Source organism: Camelus dromedarius, chromosome 3 (assembly GCF_036321535.1).
Source record: "Camelus dromedarius isolate mCamDro1 chromosome 3, mCamDro1.pat, whole genome shotgun sequence".
Lineage (NCBI taxonomy): Eukaryota > Metazoa > Chordata > Mammalia > Artiodactyla > Camelidae > Camelus > Camelus dromedarius.
Window position 1 is genome coordinate 52,053,614 of NC_087438.1, and position 20,235 is coordinate 52,073,848.

At 32.4% G+C, this 20,235-nt stretch overlaps 1 protein-coding gene across 3 annotated transcripts in view; it reads left to right on the top strand.

Moving 5' to 3' along the window:
- Positions 1-20,235, top strand: part of SCAMP1 (secretory carrier membrane protein 1) — a 97,935-nt gene that overhangs the window by 51,459 nt on the left and 26,241 nt on the right. For all 3 annotated transcript variants that reach the window (XM_064481822.1, XM_031447035.2, XM_064481811.1), the window contains exons 5-6: positions 1,408-1,536; positions 5,832-5,991. In XM_064481822.1, the coding sequence (XP_064337892.1) occupies positions 1,408-1,536; positions 5,832-5,991 (289 nt within the window). The remainder of the gene's footprint in view (positions 1-1,407; positions 1,537-5,831; positions 5,992-20,235) is intronic.

Here is a 20,235-nt window from a genome sequence, read left to right on the forward strand (position 1 = left end):
ATCTTAGAATGTATAGGTCTAGGGCCTCTTGAGGACACATTTATTCTGGGCTGTTTTCTTGCTTGCAGCAGCATCTGTGAAAGGAGAAGCTAAAGGTTTAATTGAAATAAAACATTTCTGAAATACTAACAAAAATCTGTCTTATTTTCCCTTAGCTTTGTCTAATACAAATTATTTCTATGAGCGATGTTTTAGTAAATGAAGTAGTAATGAAGTGTGGGAAATTAAGACATTTAAGTACTTTTCATCTGTTAACCCATTTCATCATCGGTACAATTCTGTGAAGGGTGGTAAGTTGTTCTCACTTTACAGATGTAGAAACAAAGTCTTCAGGAGGTTAGGTTGCCCAAGGCCCCCCAGCCAGTAAGTGTCTAGGTGCGTATAGTTTCAGAGCCTTGGTTCTTTACTATTATTTTCTGCTTCTCAAGTAATTATGAGACTTGTATGAGAAATGTATAGATTATATGAAGTTTGAAAAGAATGATAAAACAGTGGAGACATGTTGGGAAGAATCAGAAATAGATGATGCTTTTTCCCCTACTATGAAAATGTTCCCGGTCTATGAAAAAGTACATAAAATCTATTTTTAAAAATTGTGGGATATAATATCTAAAACAAGAAAATGGCCTTTAGGTGCTATTTTTAACCGTCTATTTTTAATGTTTGACTTCTTACTTTAACTTTAGTTTTTTATTTCTCCCACCACTTCCCAAGCCTTTTTACAGTCTCATTTCTTTATATAGACATATATTCTCCCCTTACAGTTTCAATATGTTTTTTCTCTAGGTTTTTGAAGGTGCTATAATTCCTTAGCTTGTTTCTCATGACTGTTTCATGTTTTTGCATAGTTTTATGCTTTTCTTATGTGTCTTTGGATATTATTTTTTCCAGACTCAGAGATTTTAAAATTTGATTCTTTGGTATTGGTTATCTTGTGTTTCTTCACTTGTGTTAACAATAGAAAACTTAAAAGATTCAGAAGCTAGTCTTCCTTCTCCATATGGGCTAGGAATTATATTTAAAGAGTTAAGATGCTGAGGAGGAAATTGTAGAGTTGGCCTTCATGTGAGAGTCAAATTCTTGGGACTTGAAAATAAATCCATCTTTAGGGCCGAATCACAGAGTATGTCCCTATGCTCTTTTTTCTTTTCTTGTTTCGACTTACATAAGTGATGAGACACTAGAAAATTATTTTACCATCTAATGAGTTCTAAATTGGGTTTTTTGGGAAGATTTTTAAAAATAAGAAATTTGATTTTCAAAGTTATGGGAATGTAGAGATACAGTGTTATATTTTCAAAACACGTGTTAAAAGAATAATGTTCTTTGTTATGAAACAAATAATTATGTGCAAAAAGAATAGCACATACTTGTCCTAATATAAATAACTTCTTTTTTTACTTTCAGGTAGAAAAAATAATTGGCCACCTCTTCCTGGCAATTTTCCTGTGGGACCTTGTTTCTATCAGGATTTTTCTGTAGACATTCCTGTAGAATTCCAAAAGACAGTAAAGATTATGTACTACTTATGGATGTGTGAGTATGGAATAAATTATATATTTGTTTGACAGTTTATATTTTATTGTCAGAATCCACTTTTTAAAAAGTCCTATATTAAGGATAGTATCATAAATTGGTCTTTTCCCATAGCTCTTTTAATTTGAAGTGCAACTTATCATATTTAGGTGACTTCAGAATTTTACACTAATGTGACAATCTGAATTCTTAGCTGAGGGAGACCTACATATTGAGAACTGGCATTCTTTTGAGGATAGGATTTCCCATATAGTAGAATTTTGCAATGATCGTTTTTCCCTGAAAAATGTTACCTAGGCAATATTTGCTTTAAAAAAATGATTTATACTATTTTTATGCAAATGAAGGTGATTAAAGCATTATGACTATTTTTTAAAAGGGACATAAAGTATTGAAGTATTATAAACTAATTTTTCTTATAGCTTTGAGCACAATTTATTTTTCATTTTCAAGTGGTGATGAATCCTTTTATTATTGAAAGTACCTAATTAATATAGGATGTTTCACTGAATAGAAAATTAAGACATTAATTTTAGGCTGTGATGCTCAATTGCTTTGAATATAATTGCAACACATGGAATACTAAAACTAAATGTCAAGCTGTTACCAGTTTTTTGTATATACACAGAATTCCCACTTACTCTGTTTCGTTTTTATTCCAAACAGCAGTCTCAGCCCCATTTAACATCATTGTGTCAGTAGGAGAGGTAGCTGTCATGACTTATCTACACAACTGCTGGGTTAATGAATACTTTTAGGGTACATTCTTGTTGGAAGAAATTTGTGTGTTCTTAATGTATGACTAGGGAGCCTCCCTCCACCAAATACATGAGAGAATTTTCCTCAAAATCTTTTAGGAGCATTTTTCACATACGTGAATGTGAGAAGTGATTCCTAATGGATAGTACTTTTTTTTTTTTAATTTATTCATTTATTTGAGGGGTAACCAGGTTTACTTATTTATTTTTAGAGGAGGTACTGGGGTTTGAGCTCAGGGCCTCATGGATGCTAAGCATGCGCTCTACCCCTTGAACTATATTGTCCTTTCCCATGGATAGTACGTTTTTAACTCATATTTTTAGTATTCTTTTGAAACAATGTTGTTGATCTGATTTCTTTGGTTAATCCTGAGTGTCAGTAGTATTACATAATTTTATTATTAAAGGTTTTGATTCCATATATGTGCGTACTAAACAACTCATTTTATTTAATTGATATATCATAAAGTATATGCATTTGTCAAATAATTATTTTTTAATGAGCAGAAATTGGCCTAGAATTTTAAGTATAAGTTCTTTGACTTTAGTGAAAAAACATGTTTTTGATGGGGGAGATGGGTGTTGGAAGAAAATTCTGTGAGGAATTTAGTAAACAGAAATTGAATGGGGAAGATGATTAATTTTAACTGAATGGTTAGCTGCTTTACAATGCTGATTGTTTCAAAGTAGGCCTGTTTTATTTTGAAAATACATAAGTTAGAGGTTCATAGAAATAATTTGGTTGGCTATAGTTTTTCCTAACCCTGTTCAGTTGCCAGATCTGTTAACTCTATTCAAAGAGGGCTCAAGATTCCATCCAGGTAAGGCTCTGATTTGAAGCATTATCTGAAATAAAGTAAGATCTAGTGCTAACTCAATAATGTCTCTAAATTTCATAGAATATAACCTGCTTTAATAAATTATTTTCAAGAAGCGTCAGCTTGTTACTGATTTTGGAGTTGACTAATGCTTCACATTGTAATAATGTAAGAAGAGAACATTTATTAAGCATTTACTTGTGCCAGGCACAGTGCTAGTCACTTTATAAACATTATATTATTAAATCTTAACCACACTGTGAAGCAGGTACTCTGTTGTCTAGTTTTGTAGATTGGGAAACTAAAGCTTAAGAGAGTTTGAGGTAACTTGTCCAAGATTACACAGTAAGTAAGGTTGAAGTTGGATACCTTGACTCTAGACCCCAGAGTCCAGATTTCCACATTATTCCACCTACAAAGTACCAAAGGAAAGAAGTAATTTACATTTTAAACCCAAATGGGGTAAAGATATGCTTTCAAATGCGCCTTACTCGAAGCAAATAATTCACTCTACAAAAGGACTGAAGCATTTAGAACTATCACTTTGAAGTGAATCTCAACCTCTTTGAATATACTCCTGAATTTAAAGAAAAAAATAAAAATAAGCCAGCTACATTAAAGACCATTTAGTGAAGAAAATAATATACTGTTATAAAACAGTTTATTTTAGTATCCGTTTTGTAGTGCAGAACTTAGCAAGAAAAGTAGTGTAGTGATAGTTGCAAATTTAGGTCTACTAATACCAGATTTGAGTGTTTAATAAAGTAAATTAAAATTTTATATGAAGGAGGGTTATTCAACTTGGAAAACATGTAAACAAGAGGGCCTAAAATATTCTTAGTGTTTTACCTATGCTTGGAATTCACCAAACAGGTTGGATTGGACTGATATTGGCAACACAGAACTGTGCATTTCACATTGCCTTGTCTTTCTAAGTGTTTTTTGATCTTTGTATAAGTGAACTGATTGTTTAGTTAGTAAGCCTAGATGTTTTACTTTTCATTGGGGTACAAATAAGTGACTTACTGATCATGATTGTTGGTTACTATGAAAACATGTAGAAAAAATTTTAATAGATTATGCAGAATTTAATTGATATTTTAATCTACACTTGGAAGAATTTAAAAATACACATATTCATATATTTTTTTTTCCTTAGGTGGATTAGGAGATACACCTTTAAAAGTTATTTCTCTGAAGATTGAAATTTGAGTTAGAATGTTGTGAACATTTAAAACTTTTTTAGACAGTTGGATGCCCTTTAATATTATAGAATAATACCTTACAACCTCTTGAATTCTGTTTTTAAGCCCTTAACAGAACTACTTTTATTTTGAGGCAAAGGATTTTGAGTAAATTTATCAGTAAGCTAACTTTCATGAATTAGACGTCTTAATAGGAATAAAGTCTTTCCTCTGTAGTAGAATGGAATGGAATTTTAAAGCTGGAAGAACTCCTGCATTTCTCTGCTTGAAAAATTGAAATGCATGAAGGTTTATTAGCTCAATGTTACATCACTATAACCCTGGTGCTTTCACGCTTCCTCTAGAGCTTTCTTTTCCACAGTGTGTATATTTATCTACTTGTTAGAGAAGAGCAAATTAAGAGGCATCCTAAAATGTGTTTTTATCCTGTTTCATTAAGTATTAATTTTATTTTAGTAATAATTTAAAGAGAAAATTATTGTTTCAAAAATTATTCACTAGGTTTTCCATTTGTTATTTTTAATTAAAGTAGTAGTTTGTTGGTAGATTTTTATTGGTAATTTACATTAAACAGTATTTTAACTTTTGAAATAATTTATTTCTGGCAATAAATTAAGCTTATGAGTAAATTTTTAAAAATCCTTTTTAAAAATTATTAATTATGACAGGTAAATATTGTTCTTTAGGATCATAGTGTACTTACATGTTAATCAGATTTATTAGTGTTGGTCTGTCAGGGAAGGCGATTATTAACAACATAGGAGCGTTCGCCAAGATCTCTTTGTGTTAAACAAAAGAAAGGTCTGCCACAGCAGCTGAAGTGCATCATAGTGTACTTTTTTTTCCCAAATAAGTTTAGTTCTCTACCAAAACACTCTTTTTATCCCAGGACTTTAAAAAAAGGACAACTTTATGAAGATGAATTAATAATCCTTACAGATTGGCTATGTCATCACTGGAAATTTCTACTATTTTAGTGTTTTTAGTCTAATGATTTTAATTAATTTTATTGCTTAAAAATATTACAATGAGATTGCACAAGGCACTTCTCCAATTTTCTCTTCTCTTGTGTACTTTGCTCTGGGAGGAGTCTGCAGCCTCACTCTGTGAAAATATAATTCTGAGTAGAGGATCGTTTTCCTCTCACATACTGCCAGATACTGCTTTTCTGCTTGGGCCTTGGATCAAGAGACACATCACATGTTTCCTTCTCAGGGAAGACCCCCCCCCCCCCGGGATGTGCTTCTCTGATTTAGCTGTGTGATTGCCCGTTAGGAGAGGACCAAAAGAATTTTTACCAAGCAGTGCATGTATTAGAACTCCTTTTCCTGTGAATACTCTGTTTGCAAATTAAATGTGTGAGAAACAGCAGTGTTTTGAGAAATCTTAAATGGAAACCATGAGGTAGAACACATTTGCTCTTAGGAAGTATTTTTTCATTTATAATTTTTGTTAAATGAACATTTAAATTGAATGTAAACATTTCTTTTCTATTTTGTTTTTTGATTCCACAGTCCATGCTGTAACACTGTTTCTAAATATCTTCGGATGCTTGGCTTGGTTTTGTGTTGATCCTACAAGAGGGGTTGATTTTGGATTGAGTATCCTGTGGTTCTTGCTTTTCACTCCTTGTTCATTTGTCTGTTGGTACAGACCACTTTACGGAGCCTTCAGGTAAAATGTGTGTAATTTAAAATACACTCTTTAAAACCTGTGAAGTAAATAATTTGTAGTATACTTTAAAGGGAAAATTGATATATTTTCATTGAAATTTTTTTCATTATTGTACAACATATCTTCAGGAAAGTCTGTAGATATCATCTCTGTTAAGTATTAAGTCCATGTATAACATGCTTGTATATTCATTAGACTTTGTAACTAATAATATCCTGTTCTTTTTCTCCCACTTGAGAAAAAGCTCAAACATGAAAATGAATAAGGGGAAAATGAGAACAATTTTAGGCCTTAATATTTGTAAAAGATTCTATTCTATATGATCCAGCTGACTTAAAAGAAAATTTTACTCTTTATTCTCCCCTTCAGAAAAATCGAAAATGGTGATTACCTAGGTAACCTGGGTAAGGTAAATATACGTGTGATGTTTAAAGTGAGTCACTTTTCACCTAGCAACTTGGTAATTATTTTCTGTGTAAATTCATTTTTCGTTTTTCAAAAGGCAGCAACATTTTAAAACTATTTAGACTGTAAGGTTAAGTATACTATTTTGCATGGTATATTTTAATCAGAGGTTAAGGATTAACATTTCTTAAATGCATGCTCTGTGGGATATTACTAGGTGTTGTAGGGGGGAAAAGATTGATTAGCTTAAGTTTGGAAACAGTTGGATAACAAAATTAAATGTTTCTTTATTTCAGAATTTCTTAAACTCTAAGAGCCTAATGTGCTTTGTGATATGACCATGAAACCATTGTGTGTGTGTGTGTGTGTGTGTGTAGTACCTTGTTGGGCTATTGCTTTAGAAAGTAAACATTGGGAAATGCTGATTTAGATGATAGCTATGTATGAGTATATATATTCAGTCATTTATCAACTTACTTGAGGAAGCTCATTTGTGAAGAGCAAACCTCTTTCAACTCTCATATATGAGGAGCAGCATTACTAGGAAATTGCTTTTTTGTGTGTGCAGATGATATTTTAGGGAAATTAGAGGGCCATATTCAGCTGTTGAACTTTTTTTACCATTGCAACAAAAAATTTGATTATCTGAAATGTTGTATCACCACCCTCTCCCAATGGAATTAGAAATGCAGATATGCAAACAGACTGAAAAAAGAAAAAGGGAGAAGATTAGGTAATTTGGATTAAAAAAAAGGTGTAATTCAACAGGAAACTAAATTGGTTAGAAATGGAATGAAGGAAACCAAATAGGTGGGAGGAGGAAAAGGGAGGAAAGAACCTTTGGGTCTATTGGAATATGAGAGGTTGTTTGTCAGGGAATGGGGAGAGGCACCCGGGTAGATGTAGTCTGGAGAAGAATGAAAAGGACCTGTTTGCTCCTTGCATGAACAGGGCATGAGTTACTGCTGCTCTTTTCTGTGTTATCTAAGTCTGGCTTACAAAAGTTTTTAATTTTTAATTTTTTAACATCTGGCCTCTATCTGCCTACTTCTGTCATGTTACCAGTATACCTGTAATGATGCTTGTGGTTGGGAATGGGGATGTCTTTGAGACTTTAAAAGTGACCTGAACCTAGAGCCTGGATTTTAAATCTTCTGTGACAAATGTAGCCAAAACAAACTACAAACTACTAAAAGCCAGCTTTCTGCTGTTTATTACTTCAAGTCACTCGGTTCCTTTTATTCCCTTGCTTTACTAGTTGAAATAAAAATACTTTGTGGAACATTTTTACTTCTGGCATTATTAATTTCTAGGCTGAATTCTTAGCTGCATCTCAGTCAGAGTTTATCACAAGTATGTTAATTATCTGGGCTTCACTGTCAGAGCAGAACTGAGAGGAATAATTTTTTATGTGGAAAGTTGAAATTAAAGTACTTTAAATCATTAACGTACCTTCTCCATGTGTAACTCTGGCATTTCCTTCATCCAGATTGCGAAGGGTTTCTGGGTCTATTAAGTCTCTCCTGAAGTATCCAGTAAAGTTTCTTAAACATTTATTGATGACAGATTTCTCCCTTAAGTATGAAAATCTTAAACCAGATACATTGGATATGATATTTTTATGAAAAACAGGATTTTAAATAGACTTTACATAGTCACACTAGTGCTTTATTTGAGATTAGTTTTGACCGGGATTACTGCCTTTTGAGAAGGAGCAGAGTCAGAGGATATGCAAGTGTTTCATATTCTGTTTTAAGAGCATTGATTAAGAAATGAAACACAAGCACCTAAACATACTACATAAGTCAGTAGGAAATGGGTAACTAAAGTCTTTTTGGCCAGATTCACGTATTTCTTAAAGGAAGTTGTTATTGAATGAAAGCATTTCGTTTTTATTAATCAGACTTTGGAGTGAAGCTAAGGTGCTTTTTAAAAGTTTTTCAAACTTTATTCTTCTCTGGCTAATGATACATTTGCCTCTACTGCTATAAAATTATTTGAATATCTACTGTGAATTTTATTTGTTCAGGTTTCCCTAGAAGTGAAGAAAAGAATAGTAAGCAGTAAGAAAAACATGGCAGGGATTTTAGAATAAATTAGTCATTGCAAACATACAGATTTGAGGGTACCTTAGGTTTGAGAATGTGATCAGATTTTTTTAAGTTGCCCTGTAAATTTTGTTTTTCCTTGTAGATGGGTGGTAATTCCAAATTTCTAGAGTAGCTGTTAGCTTTGTGGTAGAGTGCTAAAAAATAACTAGAAGACATGTTAGTATATCTTTATTCTAGAATGATCTGTTTTTTGTTTGTTGTCCCTTAGGCAGTTGAAGTTGCATTTTTAATTGCTGTATGCAGTTTATCTCCTCTTTTGCCTTCCTGTTGACTCATAGTCTAAAAGTAAATAAATTCAATTTTGATCAAGAAAATCCTTTTTGAAGGTTAACAGTTAACCTTGTTATCAAGAATTTGAAATTTGGTTACTATGATGGCTGAGTAAACCTTTTTTATATTAACTTTAAGCTGAAAAATATAGTAATTTTAACTGAATTATAAAATGCCTTTAGATTGAGTTGAGTATTTGATAAAACTTTAAAGCTCATTGAAAAATTTAAATATATTTAAGTGATTATAGTCAATAATCTAATACAATAAAAATCATACTGATGATTACATATAATGACATTAAAATGTGGTAAAGGTAGATTTTATTTAGGAATAATCATTTTAAAATTAGTTATTACGCATGAGAAGTTGGTTTTCCAGTGTCATCTGAGTTTCTGTTTTAGTACTTTATTTGCAAGTTCTTTTATTGAGATTACTTGATTCTCTTAGGGAGATGGTGATATTAAAATAAATAACTTATGATTGCAAAGCAGTTAGAAAATATGAAGTACCCTAAGGTTAAATTAATCACCCATTGAACGCAGACAGTATGTACTAGGTTGGAGGTACAAAGGAGACATGGTACTTGCCCTGTAGAAATGTATAATATATAAATGATTTAAAATTAGGCATTTCTGAAAGTTTGGCTAGTAGAATTCATATATAAGAACAGTGATACTTAAACACCTCAAAAATTTGAATTACAAAGTAATATTGATATCATACCTGTGATATAGTTCTAAATAGAAGATTAGTTATTTTCAAGTTAGTCATCTTAAATTACCTTTTTGAGGATTCAAGTTTTTAATAAATATTTTTCTCTGATATCAGAAAATTAACAAACCTCGGTTTTACTGGCCCCATTGAAATATCAGAATGTTCATGAAAAAGATGGCTTTTAAACTGTATAAAATACTATTCATTATGAATATGAGTTCTTAGTTTTCATCAAAGAAGCTCCTTTTACTGATATATGGAAAGGACTTTGTCCTCCTAAATGAATATCATTGCCTGAATCTGAAGGAGAATTCTATAGAGACGTTTCAAGTGTGTATGTTTTAAAAAGCTAGGTATATTAGGTGTCAGAATTAAATTTAGAGTTGTCCTTTTGTCATTGACGTGTTTTTAAAAGACTAACTTTGTTCTTAATTTTATGCTTCCACAAATCACTAAGCGTTATGTAAATTCTTTAAAATATTAGATAATTATGAATGAGGCAGTGTTTTGTTGAAAAACTATAACTGTTGGAAACAGACCAATGAAGGGTTAGAATCCTGGCTTCCCCACTTAAAAGTTCTGTGCTCTTATGAAAATGCAGTAAAACTTTTCAGTACCTCAGTTGGTTGAGTGTAATTTGGGCATAATATTTGCAGAGTTGATAAGAAGATTAAGGATCATGCATGCAAAATATTTGACTTTAAAGGTAGCCTACATATGATAGCTGGAATGTTTTACTTTTTTGTTTTTGTTAGGTTTTATCATTTACTTTTGATGATCCATAAAACTAGTATTTGTTATCAATTATTTATTTTAATTCATTGCCCTTTGGTGTCCCATTTGGTGTCTTTTTTGATAATAGCTCTTCTAACAGGCATATTTCATTGTGGTTTTGATTTGCATTTATCTGATGTTTAGCAATGTTAAGCACCTTTTCATGTATCTTTTGGCCATCTGTATGTCTTCTTTTGGGAACTACCTATTCAGATTTTCTGTCCATTTTTGGAGCAGATTGTTAGGTTTTTGTTTTTGTTTTGTTTTGTTTTGTTTTTTTTGTATTGAGTTATATGAGTTCTTTATATATTTTGGGTATTAACCCTTTATATATATGATTTGCAAATATTTTCTCCTGTTTGGCAGATTTCCTTTTCATTTTGTTGATGATTTCTTTTTGCTACACAGAACTTTTTTTCTTTCCTGTAGTCCTACTTGTTGATTTTTGCTTTTGGTGTTGAATCCAAAGAATCATTGCCAAGTCTAATATCAAGGAATTTACCACCTATGTTTTCTTCTAGGAAGTTTTATGATTTCCCAGTTTGATTTAATTTTTGTGTATGGTTTAAAATAGTTGTCCAGTTTCATTCCTTGGTATGTGGCTGTCAAGTTTTCCCAATACTGTTTATTGAAGAGACTGTCCTTTCCCCCATTATGTATTCTTGGTGCCTTTGTAGAATGCTAATTGACCCTGTGTGTGGATTTATTTCTAGGCTCTCTATTCTGTTCCATTGAACTATGTGTCTATGTGCCAGTACCATACTGTTTTGATTATTATAGCTTTGTGATAATAGCTTGAAGTCAGGGAGCAAAGCCTCCAACTTTGTTGTTCTTTCTCAGGATTGCTTTGGCTATTCAGGATATTTTGCAGTTTCATACAAATTTTATAATTGTTTGTTCCATTTCTGTGAATCTGAAAAACGCTATTGATATTTTGTTAGGGATTGCATTGAATCCGTAGACTGCCTTGGGTAGTATGGTCATTTTACAGTACTAATTCTTACAATCCAGGAGTATGGAGTATCTTTCCATTTGTTTATGTTGTTTTCATTTTCTTTCATCAGTGTCTTACAGTTTTCAGTGTATAGGCCTTTTACCTCCTTGGTTAAATTTATTCCTAGGCATTTAATTTTTTTTTAATGCAATTGTAAATGGGACTTTTTTCTTAAATTTTTCTGTATGTTCATCTTTTGTATAAAGAAACAAACAGATATTTGTACATTGATTTTATGTCCTCTAACTTTACTAAATTTGCTCATTGATTCTAACAGCTTTTTGGTGGGGTCTTTAGGGTTTTCTATATATATCTTGTCATCTGCAAATAGTAGCTATTTTACTTTTTCCTTTCTGATTTGGATGCTTTTTTTTTTTTTTTCTCCCTTGCTTAATTGTTCTGGGTAGGACTTCCAATAGCATGTTGAATAAGAGTGGTGAGAATGGGCTTCCTTGTCTTATTCATGATCTTAGAGGAAAAGCTTTTAGCTTCTCACCACTGAGTATGATGTTAGCTGTGGGCTTGTCATATATGACCTTTATTATGTTGAGATATGTTCCCTGTATACCCACTTTGTTGAGAGTTTTTATCATAAGTGGATGTTGAATTTTTGCAAATGGTTTTTCTGCATCTATCGAGATGATCATGTGATACTTATCCTTCATTTTGTTAATGTAGTATATCACACTGATTTGTGACTGTGGAACTATCCTTGCATCCCTGGAACAAATCTCACTTAATTGTGGTTTATGATCCTTTTCTTGTGTTGTTAAATTAAGTTTGCTATTATTTTATTGAGAAATTTTTCCCTCTGTTGCCTGTAGTTTTCTTTTTTTGTAGTGTACTTGTCTGGTTTTGGTATCAGGGTAATGCAGGCCTCATAGGATGAGTTTGTCTTCCATCCTCTTCTGTGTTTTGGAATAGTTTGAGCAAGACTCTTACTAATTCTACTTTAAATGTTTGATAGAATTTACCAATGAAGCCATGTGGTCCTGGACTTCTGTTTGTTGGGAGGTTTTTATTACTGGTGCAATCTCCTAGTGATGAGTCTGTTCAGATTTTCTGTTTCCTCATGATGCAGACTTGGCAGGTTGTATGTTTCTAGTTTATCTGAGTATAAACTCACGTATTAAATTCTTAATTTAAGTAGTTTCTTTCAATTTTACTATGTGTATTTGAATTTTTTAAACATTTTATTCTCTCATGAAATTTTATTAATGTCTTTGTGTGCACACTTCAGTATCTAGATTGCTTTGTGAGTCTCTTTTGTATTCAGATTTTTTCTTGGTTTTTAATCATATGGTGCATCTCTCGGCATGCTTAATGGGACTTGAATGAATCTGGATGAATCCAGATGAGTAAAGAATTGTGGAGGCTTCTGATGATGTTGTTTCAGAGAAAGTTCATCTTTGCCTTGCTTGTCGACTAGAGTATACATCAGAGGCTGAGCTGAGCTAGGGCTGAGTTGCAGTTTTAATTTCTGTCTATGTCTGGTTCTCCCACCAGTCCTAGAGGTTAACTCTCAAGGTTTTAAATTGAGAACCTGATATTTTCACTAGGGCTTCTCCCTCAGCAAGTCCTGGACTCATATCGTGTAATCCTGTGATCCCTAGAGGAGGGAAGGAAGGGAGGACAGCATTCTATGACATGACAACTATTTCATAGTAACATGAAGATTTTGTTCTCTTACAAGTATACAAGTTTTCCAGAGGCTCATGTGACTTGTGATATTGAGAAGAGTTTGAATGTAGAAGCAGAAAAGAGAATGCAGCTATCCTTTATTAAGCCAGACATTAAAGAGGTTTGCAAAGATATAAAGTGATGCTACCCTTGCTGTTTTTTTTTCCCCCAGGGGAAAACAGTTTTCATTAAAATGTTATTTTATTGTAAGAAATTTATTGTCTGAAAATTAATTAAATGCTTTATTTTTCGGTTTTAGTTTCTAATTTAGTAAAGCAAGAGACATAACCTGCATAATCAGAAGTTCCTTGTGATGCTCAATAGTAAAGAGGTCCTGAGACCAAAAGTTTGAGAATTGCTGTTCTCATCTTTTTTTCATTTGCCTGGATCCCATTTGCAATCAGGCCCCCTTTCCACCCACTACTGATCTGTTGTCTGTCTCTAAAATTTCCCTTTCCTGGACATTTCATGGAAATGGAGTCACAGAATATGTAGTCTTTTGCTTGTATTCCTTTACTTACAGTAATGTTTTTGAGGTTGCTCTAGGTTGTAAAATGTATAAGTAATTTTTTAAAAACTGCTGAATAGTCATTCATTGTATAGCTATACCACATTTTATTTATCTATTCATCATTTGGTTTCTTTTCAGTTTTTGGCTTAATGAATAATGTTATGAACATTTGTGGCAAGTCTTTGTGTGGACATGTTTTTATTTCTGTTGGATTGCTTGTTAGGACATTACTCAGTTGTAACCTTTTTTGTTTAACGTGTTCAAATTTTTAAAAAACTACCAAACTTTTTCCCAAAGTGGTTGTACCATTTTACATTCTCATCAGCAAAGTTCAGAGTTCCAGTTCCATCCTGACTAGCACTTCTTATCTGTGTTTTTGATGATAGCCATTCTAGTGGGCGTATAGTAGTACTTTACTGTGGCTTTAATTTGCATATCCCTAGTTACTAATGATGTTGACTATCTTTTTATTCTCTTATTAGCTATGTGTATGTCTTCTTTGAGGAAATGTTGAAGTTTATTGCCCATTTTCAAGTTTGTTTTGCTTGACTTCTTACTATTAAGTTTCAACAGCTTATATTTTATGTTCTGTTGTGAGAGTTACATATTCTGGATACAAGTCCTTTATATGATTTGCATATATTTTCTCGCAGTCTGTGGCATCTTAGTGGTACATTAGGAAGCACAAAAGCTTTCTTTTTTTTTTTTCAGTGTTGTTTTTGTTTTTAATGAAAAGTAGTTGGCATATAATATTATGTTAGTTTCAGGTGTACCACATAGTGATTTAATATTTGCATACATTATGAAATGATCACCATGATGAATCTAGTAGCCATCTGTCCCCATATAACTTTATTACCATATTATCAACCATATTCTTTATAGTGAACATTACATCCCCATAGCCTCTTTATTTTTTGAGGTTTGTACGTCTTAATCCCCTTCTCTGAGTTCATTCCACCCTGATCGCCCTCCCCTCTGGCAGTCACCCATTTATTTTCTGTATCTGTCATTCTGTTTTTATTTGGTTGGCTGGTTGGCTTGTAGATTCCACGTATAAGTGAGATCATATGGTATTCATCTCTCTCTCTCTGACTTATTTCACTTACCATAATACCCTCTAGATCTATCCGTGCTATCACAAATGGCAAGAGTTTTTTAATGGTTGAGTAGTATTTCATTGTGTGTATGTGTGTACATATACACACACACATATATGTATCACACATCTTCCTATCTCTTCACCTGTTGATGGGACGCTTAGGTTGCCTTTATATCTTGGCTATTATAAATAATGCTGCAGTGAATATTGGTGTGCATATATCTTTTTGAATTAGTGTTTTTGTTTTCTTTGGATAAATACCTAGAAGTGAAATTGTGAATTATTTGGCAGTTCTATTTAAAATTTTGAAAAGTTTTCTATAGTGGCTGCACTAGTTTACAATCCTACCAACAACGTACAAGGGTTTCCTTTTCTCCACATCCTTGCCAACACTTGTTATTTGTTGTGTTTTTGATGCTAGCCATTCTGACAGATGTGAGGTTGGTATTCCATGATGGTTTTGATTTGCATTTCCCTGATGATTTGTGAGGTTGAGCATTTCCACATACCTGTTGGCCATCTATGTCTTATTTGGAAAAACGTCCATTCAAGTACTTTGCACGTTTTAAATTGGGTTGTATGTTTTTGTGATGTTGAGTTGTATGAGTTATTTGTATATTTTGGATATTAACCCCTTGTTGGGATTAAAGCTATCTATATGTGCAGGGCTTTTTTGCAGACATAACTTTTCATCTCCTTTTTAGTAAAGAAATCTGTAGAACAAGTTGGGAAGAACTGACATCTTGACAGTATTGACCGTTCCTATCCATGAACATGGAGTCTCTCCCCATTTATTTATTTCCTTAATTTCTTTCATCAGAGTTTTGTAGTTTTCCTCATGTAGATCTTGTACATATTTTGATTTATACCTATGTATTTCATTTTTGGGGTCATAGTGTAAATGGTATTGCAGTTTTTAATTTGAAATTTCATTTGTTCATTGCTGCTGTACATAGCAGACCAATTGGGTTTTGTGTATTAACTTGGTATCCTGAAACTTTGCTATAATTGCTTATTAGTTCCAGGAGTTTTTTTGTTAACTCTTTCAGGCTACACACACAGTCATGTCATCTGTGAACAAAGACAGTTTTATTTCTTCCTTCCTAATCTTTATACCTTTTATTTCCATTTCTTGTAGTGCATTAGCTTGGATTTCTGATACTGAAGGCTGTGGTAGGGGTTGTCCTTGCCTTGTTCTTTGTCTTAGAGGGAAAGCTGCTTGTTTCTCATCATGAAGTGTGGTGTTGGCTGTATATTTCTGTGGATAATCTTTATCAAGTTGAAGTTCTCCCTCTTTTCCTAGTTTCCGGAGAGTTGATATCATGACTAAGTGTTGGATTTTGTCAAATGCTTTTTCTGCACCTGTTGATTCCTAGAGTTTATGATACACATTTACAACTAATCCACGTCCACTTTTAAATAACATTAACTACTACTTGGGTAGTATGAGTACCCTATAATATCAAAATAATCCTAATTCTTCCCTTTTTTCCTTTTTATCATTGGTGTCATGCATTTCACTTATACATGAATACACAGGCACACACTCACACATGCATGTTTAATTGAATACAGTGTTACAGTTACTGTTTTGAACAAATTTAGATGAGAATTAGAAAAAAGTTTTTAGTTATCTTCACTTATTCCTTCTTCAGTGCTTTTTATGTAGATCTTAGTTTCTTACGTTTTCCTTCTCTCTAAAGAACTGATCTCTTGAAAAAGCTAACATTTGGTATGATTTGTCTATTTTTGATTTTCTTTTTCTTCAATTTCTACTCTGATCTTCTATTTTTTTCCTGTTTATAGTCTGTATATTTAAAAAATTTCTCAAGGTAGAACCTGAGGTCACTGATTTGAGACCTCTGTTCCTTTCTAAGGCTTATTACAAATTGTCTTCTAATAACTACCTTAGTAACATTCCACAAAATAGTTATATATTGTGTTTTTAGTTTCATTCAGTTCCAAAATAATTTCCAATTTCTTTTTGCATTTCTTCTTTGATTCATGTTACTTAGAATTGTGTTATTTAAGTTTTCAAATATTTAGCAATATCCCAGATAGTTTTCTGTTATTGATTACCTAAAATTTAATTTTACTGTAGAAAATATAGTTTGCATGATTTTAATCCTCCTATGTATATTGAGACTATTTTCTGCTGGTGTTAGGTTTGAAGTGGAGTGTGCAATAAATGTCAATTGCATCCAAAAAAACAAAAAAACCCCAAAGCAATAGATTCCATCAATTTTTGTTATCTGAGAAAGTCTTTTTTTTTTTTGTCCTTCACTTTCAAAGAATAATTTTTCAGGGTTCAGAATTTTAGGTTGGTGAATTTTTTCCACAAACACTAAATGTTTGCACTTCTTGTTTGCATGATTTCTGAAAAGATGGCAGATGTGTGCTTATCTTTGCTGCTCTGGAGTTAAGGTCAACTATAGTTCAGGTGTCCCTACTGGTTCCTGCAGAGGTTTCCGCTTCTGGGTTTTTGCTCTAGGAAGTTTTAATTCTCTGTATCCACCTGTCTTTCCAGTTTTGGAGTTTCAGTTTGCCCTCTGACTTCACTTCTCTTTCACATCTGAGAGAGTTGTTAATTTTTCACTTTGTTCAGCTTTTTGTTTGTAGTTAGGTTGACTGGCTACTTCTAAGCTTCTTCCAGTTATACTTTTTTTAAAAGTAAGCTATCTCTGGGCAGTAAATTGTATTTTTTGGTCTTTTTTTCTTTATAACATACTTAATATCTGTGGGGATATTGCACCTTTTATTTTAGAATGTTTTGCTAATTGAAATTAGAAATTAAATGTAATTGAACTATAACTCCATTTTAACATCTTGAAGAAGCTATACTAGTGTATGAACCAGAAAGTCAAGTAAATTTGTTCTATAAAAACATATTTTATATTTGATTTTAAGGGTAAAAACATATTCAGAACTTGAGAATTGCTATTAGTTCATTTTTATGTTTTTTAAAAAGTCAAGATAGTTTAATGTAACTTAAAATACCACCTTTTATAGTTAACTTTTTCATCTTCTCTGTATAACCATAAAAAGAGAATTTTTCTTTTTTGATTCCAAAGCAAAGTCTCAAATTAAATTTATCCTAAGGAAAGATAATATTCTTTTTATACCTGTAAGAAGAACCTACTATTTATAGTTTCCTACATGTGCAAAGACTATATAGTGCTTTAGAGTCTATAAGTCATACTCAGTACTTTATATTGTTTAATATTTATTATCTTTCCAATGGGTCATTAATTGCTGAGATTTTCACCTAGGTCTTCAGACTAGAAATTTAGGGCGTCTGTGCTCCTTTCTACTTTGTTATACTTACATTATTATTTAATTTGTAGAGAATCTAGGTAACAATGATCTCCATTCAGTGGGTTAATTTATCTTAGAATACAGTTGAACCTTGAACAAGATGGGTTTGAACTGCTTGGTTCTGTTTATATGTGGATTTTATTCAGTAAATACTGCTACAGTACTACATGGTCCCCAGTTGGTTGAATCTGTGAATGTGGAACCGTGGATACAGAGAGCTGATTGTAAAGTTATGTGCAGATTTTTGACTGAGATGGGGTGGAGGGGCAGTTAGTGCCCATAATCCATTGTTCAAAGGTCAGCTATATTTACTAGCAATGTTGATTTCTTGAATAATTGTTTAACCAGAGTAGTTAAGAGCTTACTATTTGTTACAAATTTCTGTACCAGCTCAGTGTTGAGAATGACGAGAAGGAAAATGACCTGTTAATTTTTATGTGGCTTATTTCATAATAGTTTTTCTAAGTGATGAAAGGACCCTAGGTATTCTCCTTTCAGGGAGCTTAAGTTTCTCCCTTTTCTGACTCTATATCTGTATGAAGCTGATTTTCTTAATTTTCAACCATAATAACATACATTGAGGGCAGAAGCTGATGTGAAAACCCGTATAAAATGTAGCAATGCTGGGGATTTAAAAACTCTGAGACTAACAGTTCCTTCTGTGTGCACTTGGAAGGATGTATATCCTGCTTTGATTGGGTGAGATGTTCTGTAAATATCAGTGTAGTCAAAATGGTTGATAGTGTTGTTCAAGTCTTTTGTGCCCATACTGATTTTTTTTGTCTACTTGTTTTATCAGTTTTCCTGAGAGAGATATGGTGAAATTTCCAACTTTAATTGTGGATTTTTCTATTTCTTCTTTTAGTTCTATTTTCATGTGATTGGACAGTCTTGTTAAGTAGATATGTATTTATGATACATTTTCTTTGTGCTTTGACTTCTTTATCAGTATGTAATGCCCCTCTTTACCCCTGGTGATAATCTATTTCCTGTCATCTATTTTATCTGCTATTATTCAACTACTTCAGCTTTTTTTTGATTCATGTTTGTATATTATATCTTTAATCTATTTTACTTTTAACCTATTAATGTTTTTATATTTATATTGACTTTTCTGGGAGGCAACCTTTATTTAGGTCTTGCTTTTACATCCAAGTTGTCAATCTACATTAATTGTGTATTTATGTCATTTACATTTATTGATATGATTAGATTAAGATCTGTCTTTTTACAAGCTATTTTCTATTTGTTCCAACTGTTATTTTTCATTCCCTTTTGCCTTATTCTGGATCAGCTGAGTATTTGTAAATGATTTTTATGTTCTATGTCTTCATTATTTATACCTCTTATCAAAACCTTTTTCAGTGATGCCTGAGTTTTTACAGTATACTTTTTTTAATTAATCTTGGTCTATGTCCAACTTATAATAGTCTTATTCATGTGTATTGTAAAGATCTCCCGAAAGATTACTCCCGTTTTCTTCCCCCATCCTTTGCACTATTTTTATTAGACATTTTATTTTTTATATACTAGAAACACAGTACATTGCTATTACTTTTGCTTCTGACAGTTGTCTCTTACAAAAATTAAAAATAGAAATGAATTTATATTTGCCTTCATTAATACCATTTCAGCACTTTTCATTTTCTCGTTTAGATCCCTGTTTCTGTCTCCTTTCGTAATTGTATTGCCAGAAGAATTTCCTTAAAATAAACATATTTTAGCACAGGCCTGCCAGTAACCAGTCCTTTAGTTTTTCATTTTTGAAAGATATTTTCAATGGGTATAGAATTTTGGGTTTGCAGGGTTTTTTTCCCCCAGTACTTTAAACATCACTTTAATATGTTCTGACTTGCAGAGGTTTTGATGAGGTATCTGGTATAATTTTTATTCTTACTCTGTTTTATTCTTTACTCTGTATTTTTTTTCTCTTGATGCCTTGAAGATTTTTCCTTATTTCTGATTTTGGGCATTTTAATTATGGGGTGTGTGTGTGTGTATTTTGATGTGTATCTTTAGTGCTCTCTGATGTTCTTGGATTTGTTGTTTGAAGTGTTTCATTAATTTTGGAAAGTTCTCAGTCATTACTGTTCACGTAAGTCTGCCACTTTTTCTTTTCTTGCTTTCTGGAATTCCTATTACATGTATGTCTGACTGTTTGATACTGTCCTTCAGCTCTTGGGTACCCTGTTCTTTTTTCTTCACTCTTTTTTTATCCTTGTATTTCATTTTGTGTAGTTTCTAGCTTCAGGTTCACCCTCAGCTGTATTGAGTGTATTGATGAGCTTGTCAAAGGTATTCATGTCATGTTATTCATTTCTACTGTATTCATTTGGTTACTTTCTATAGCTTACATATGCTGAGA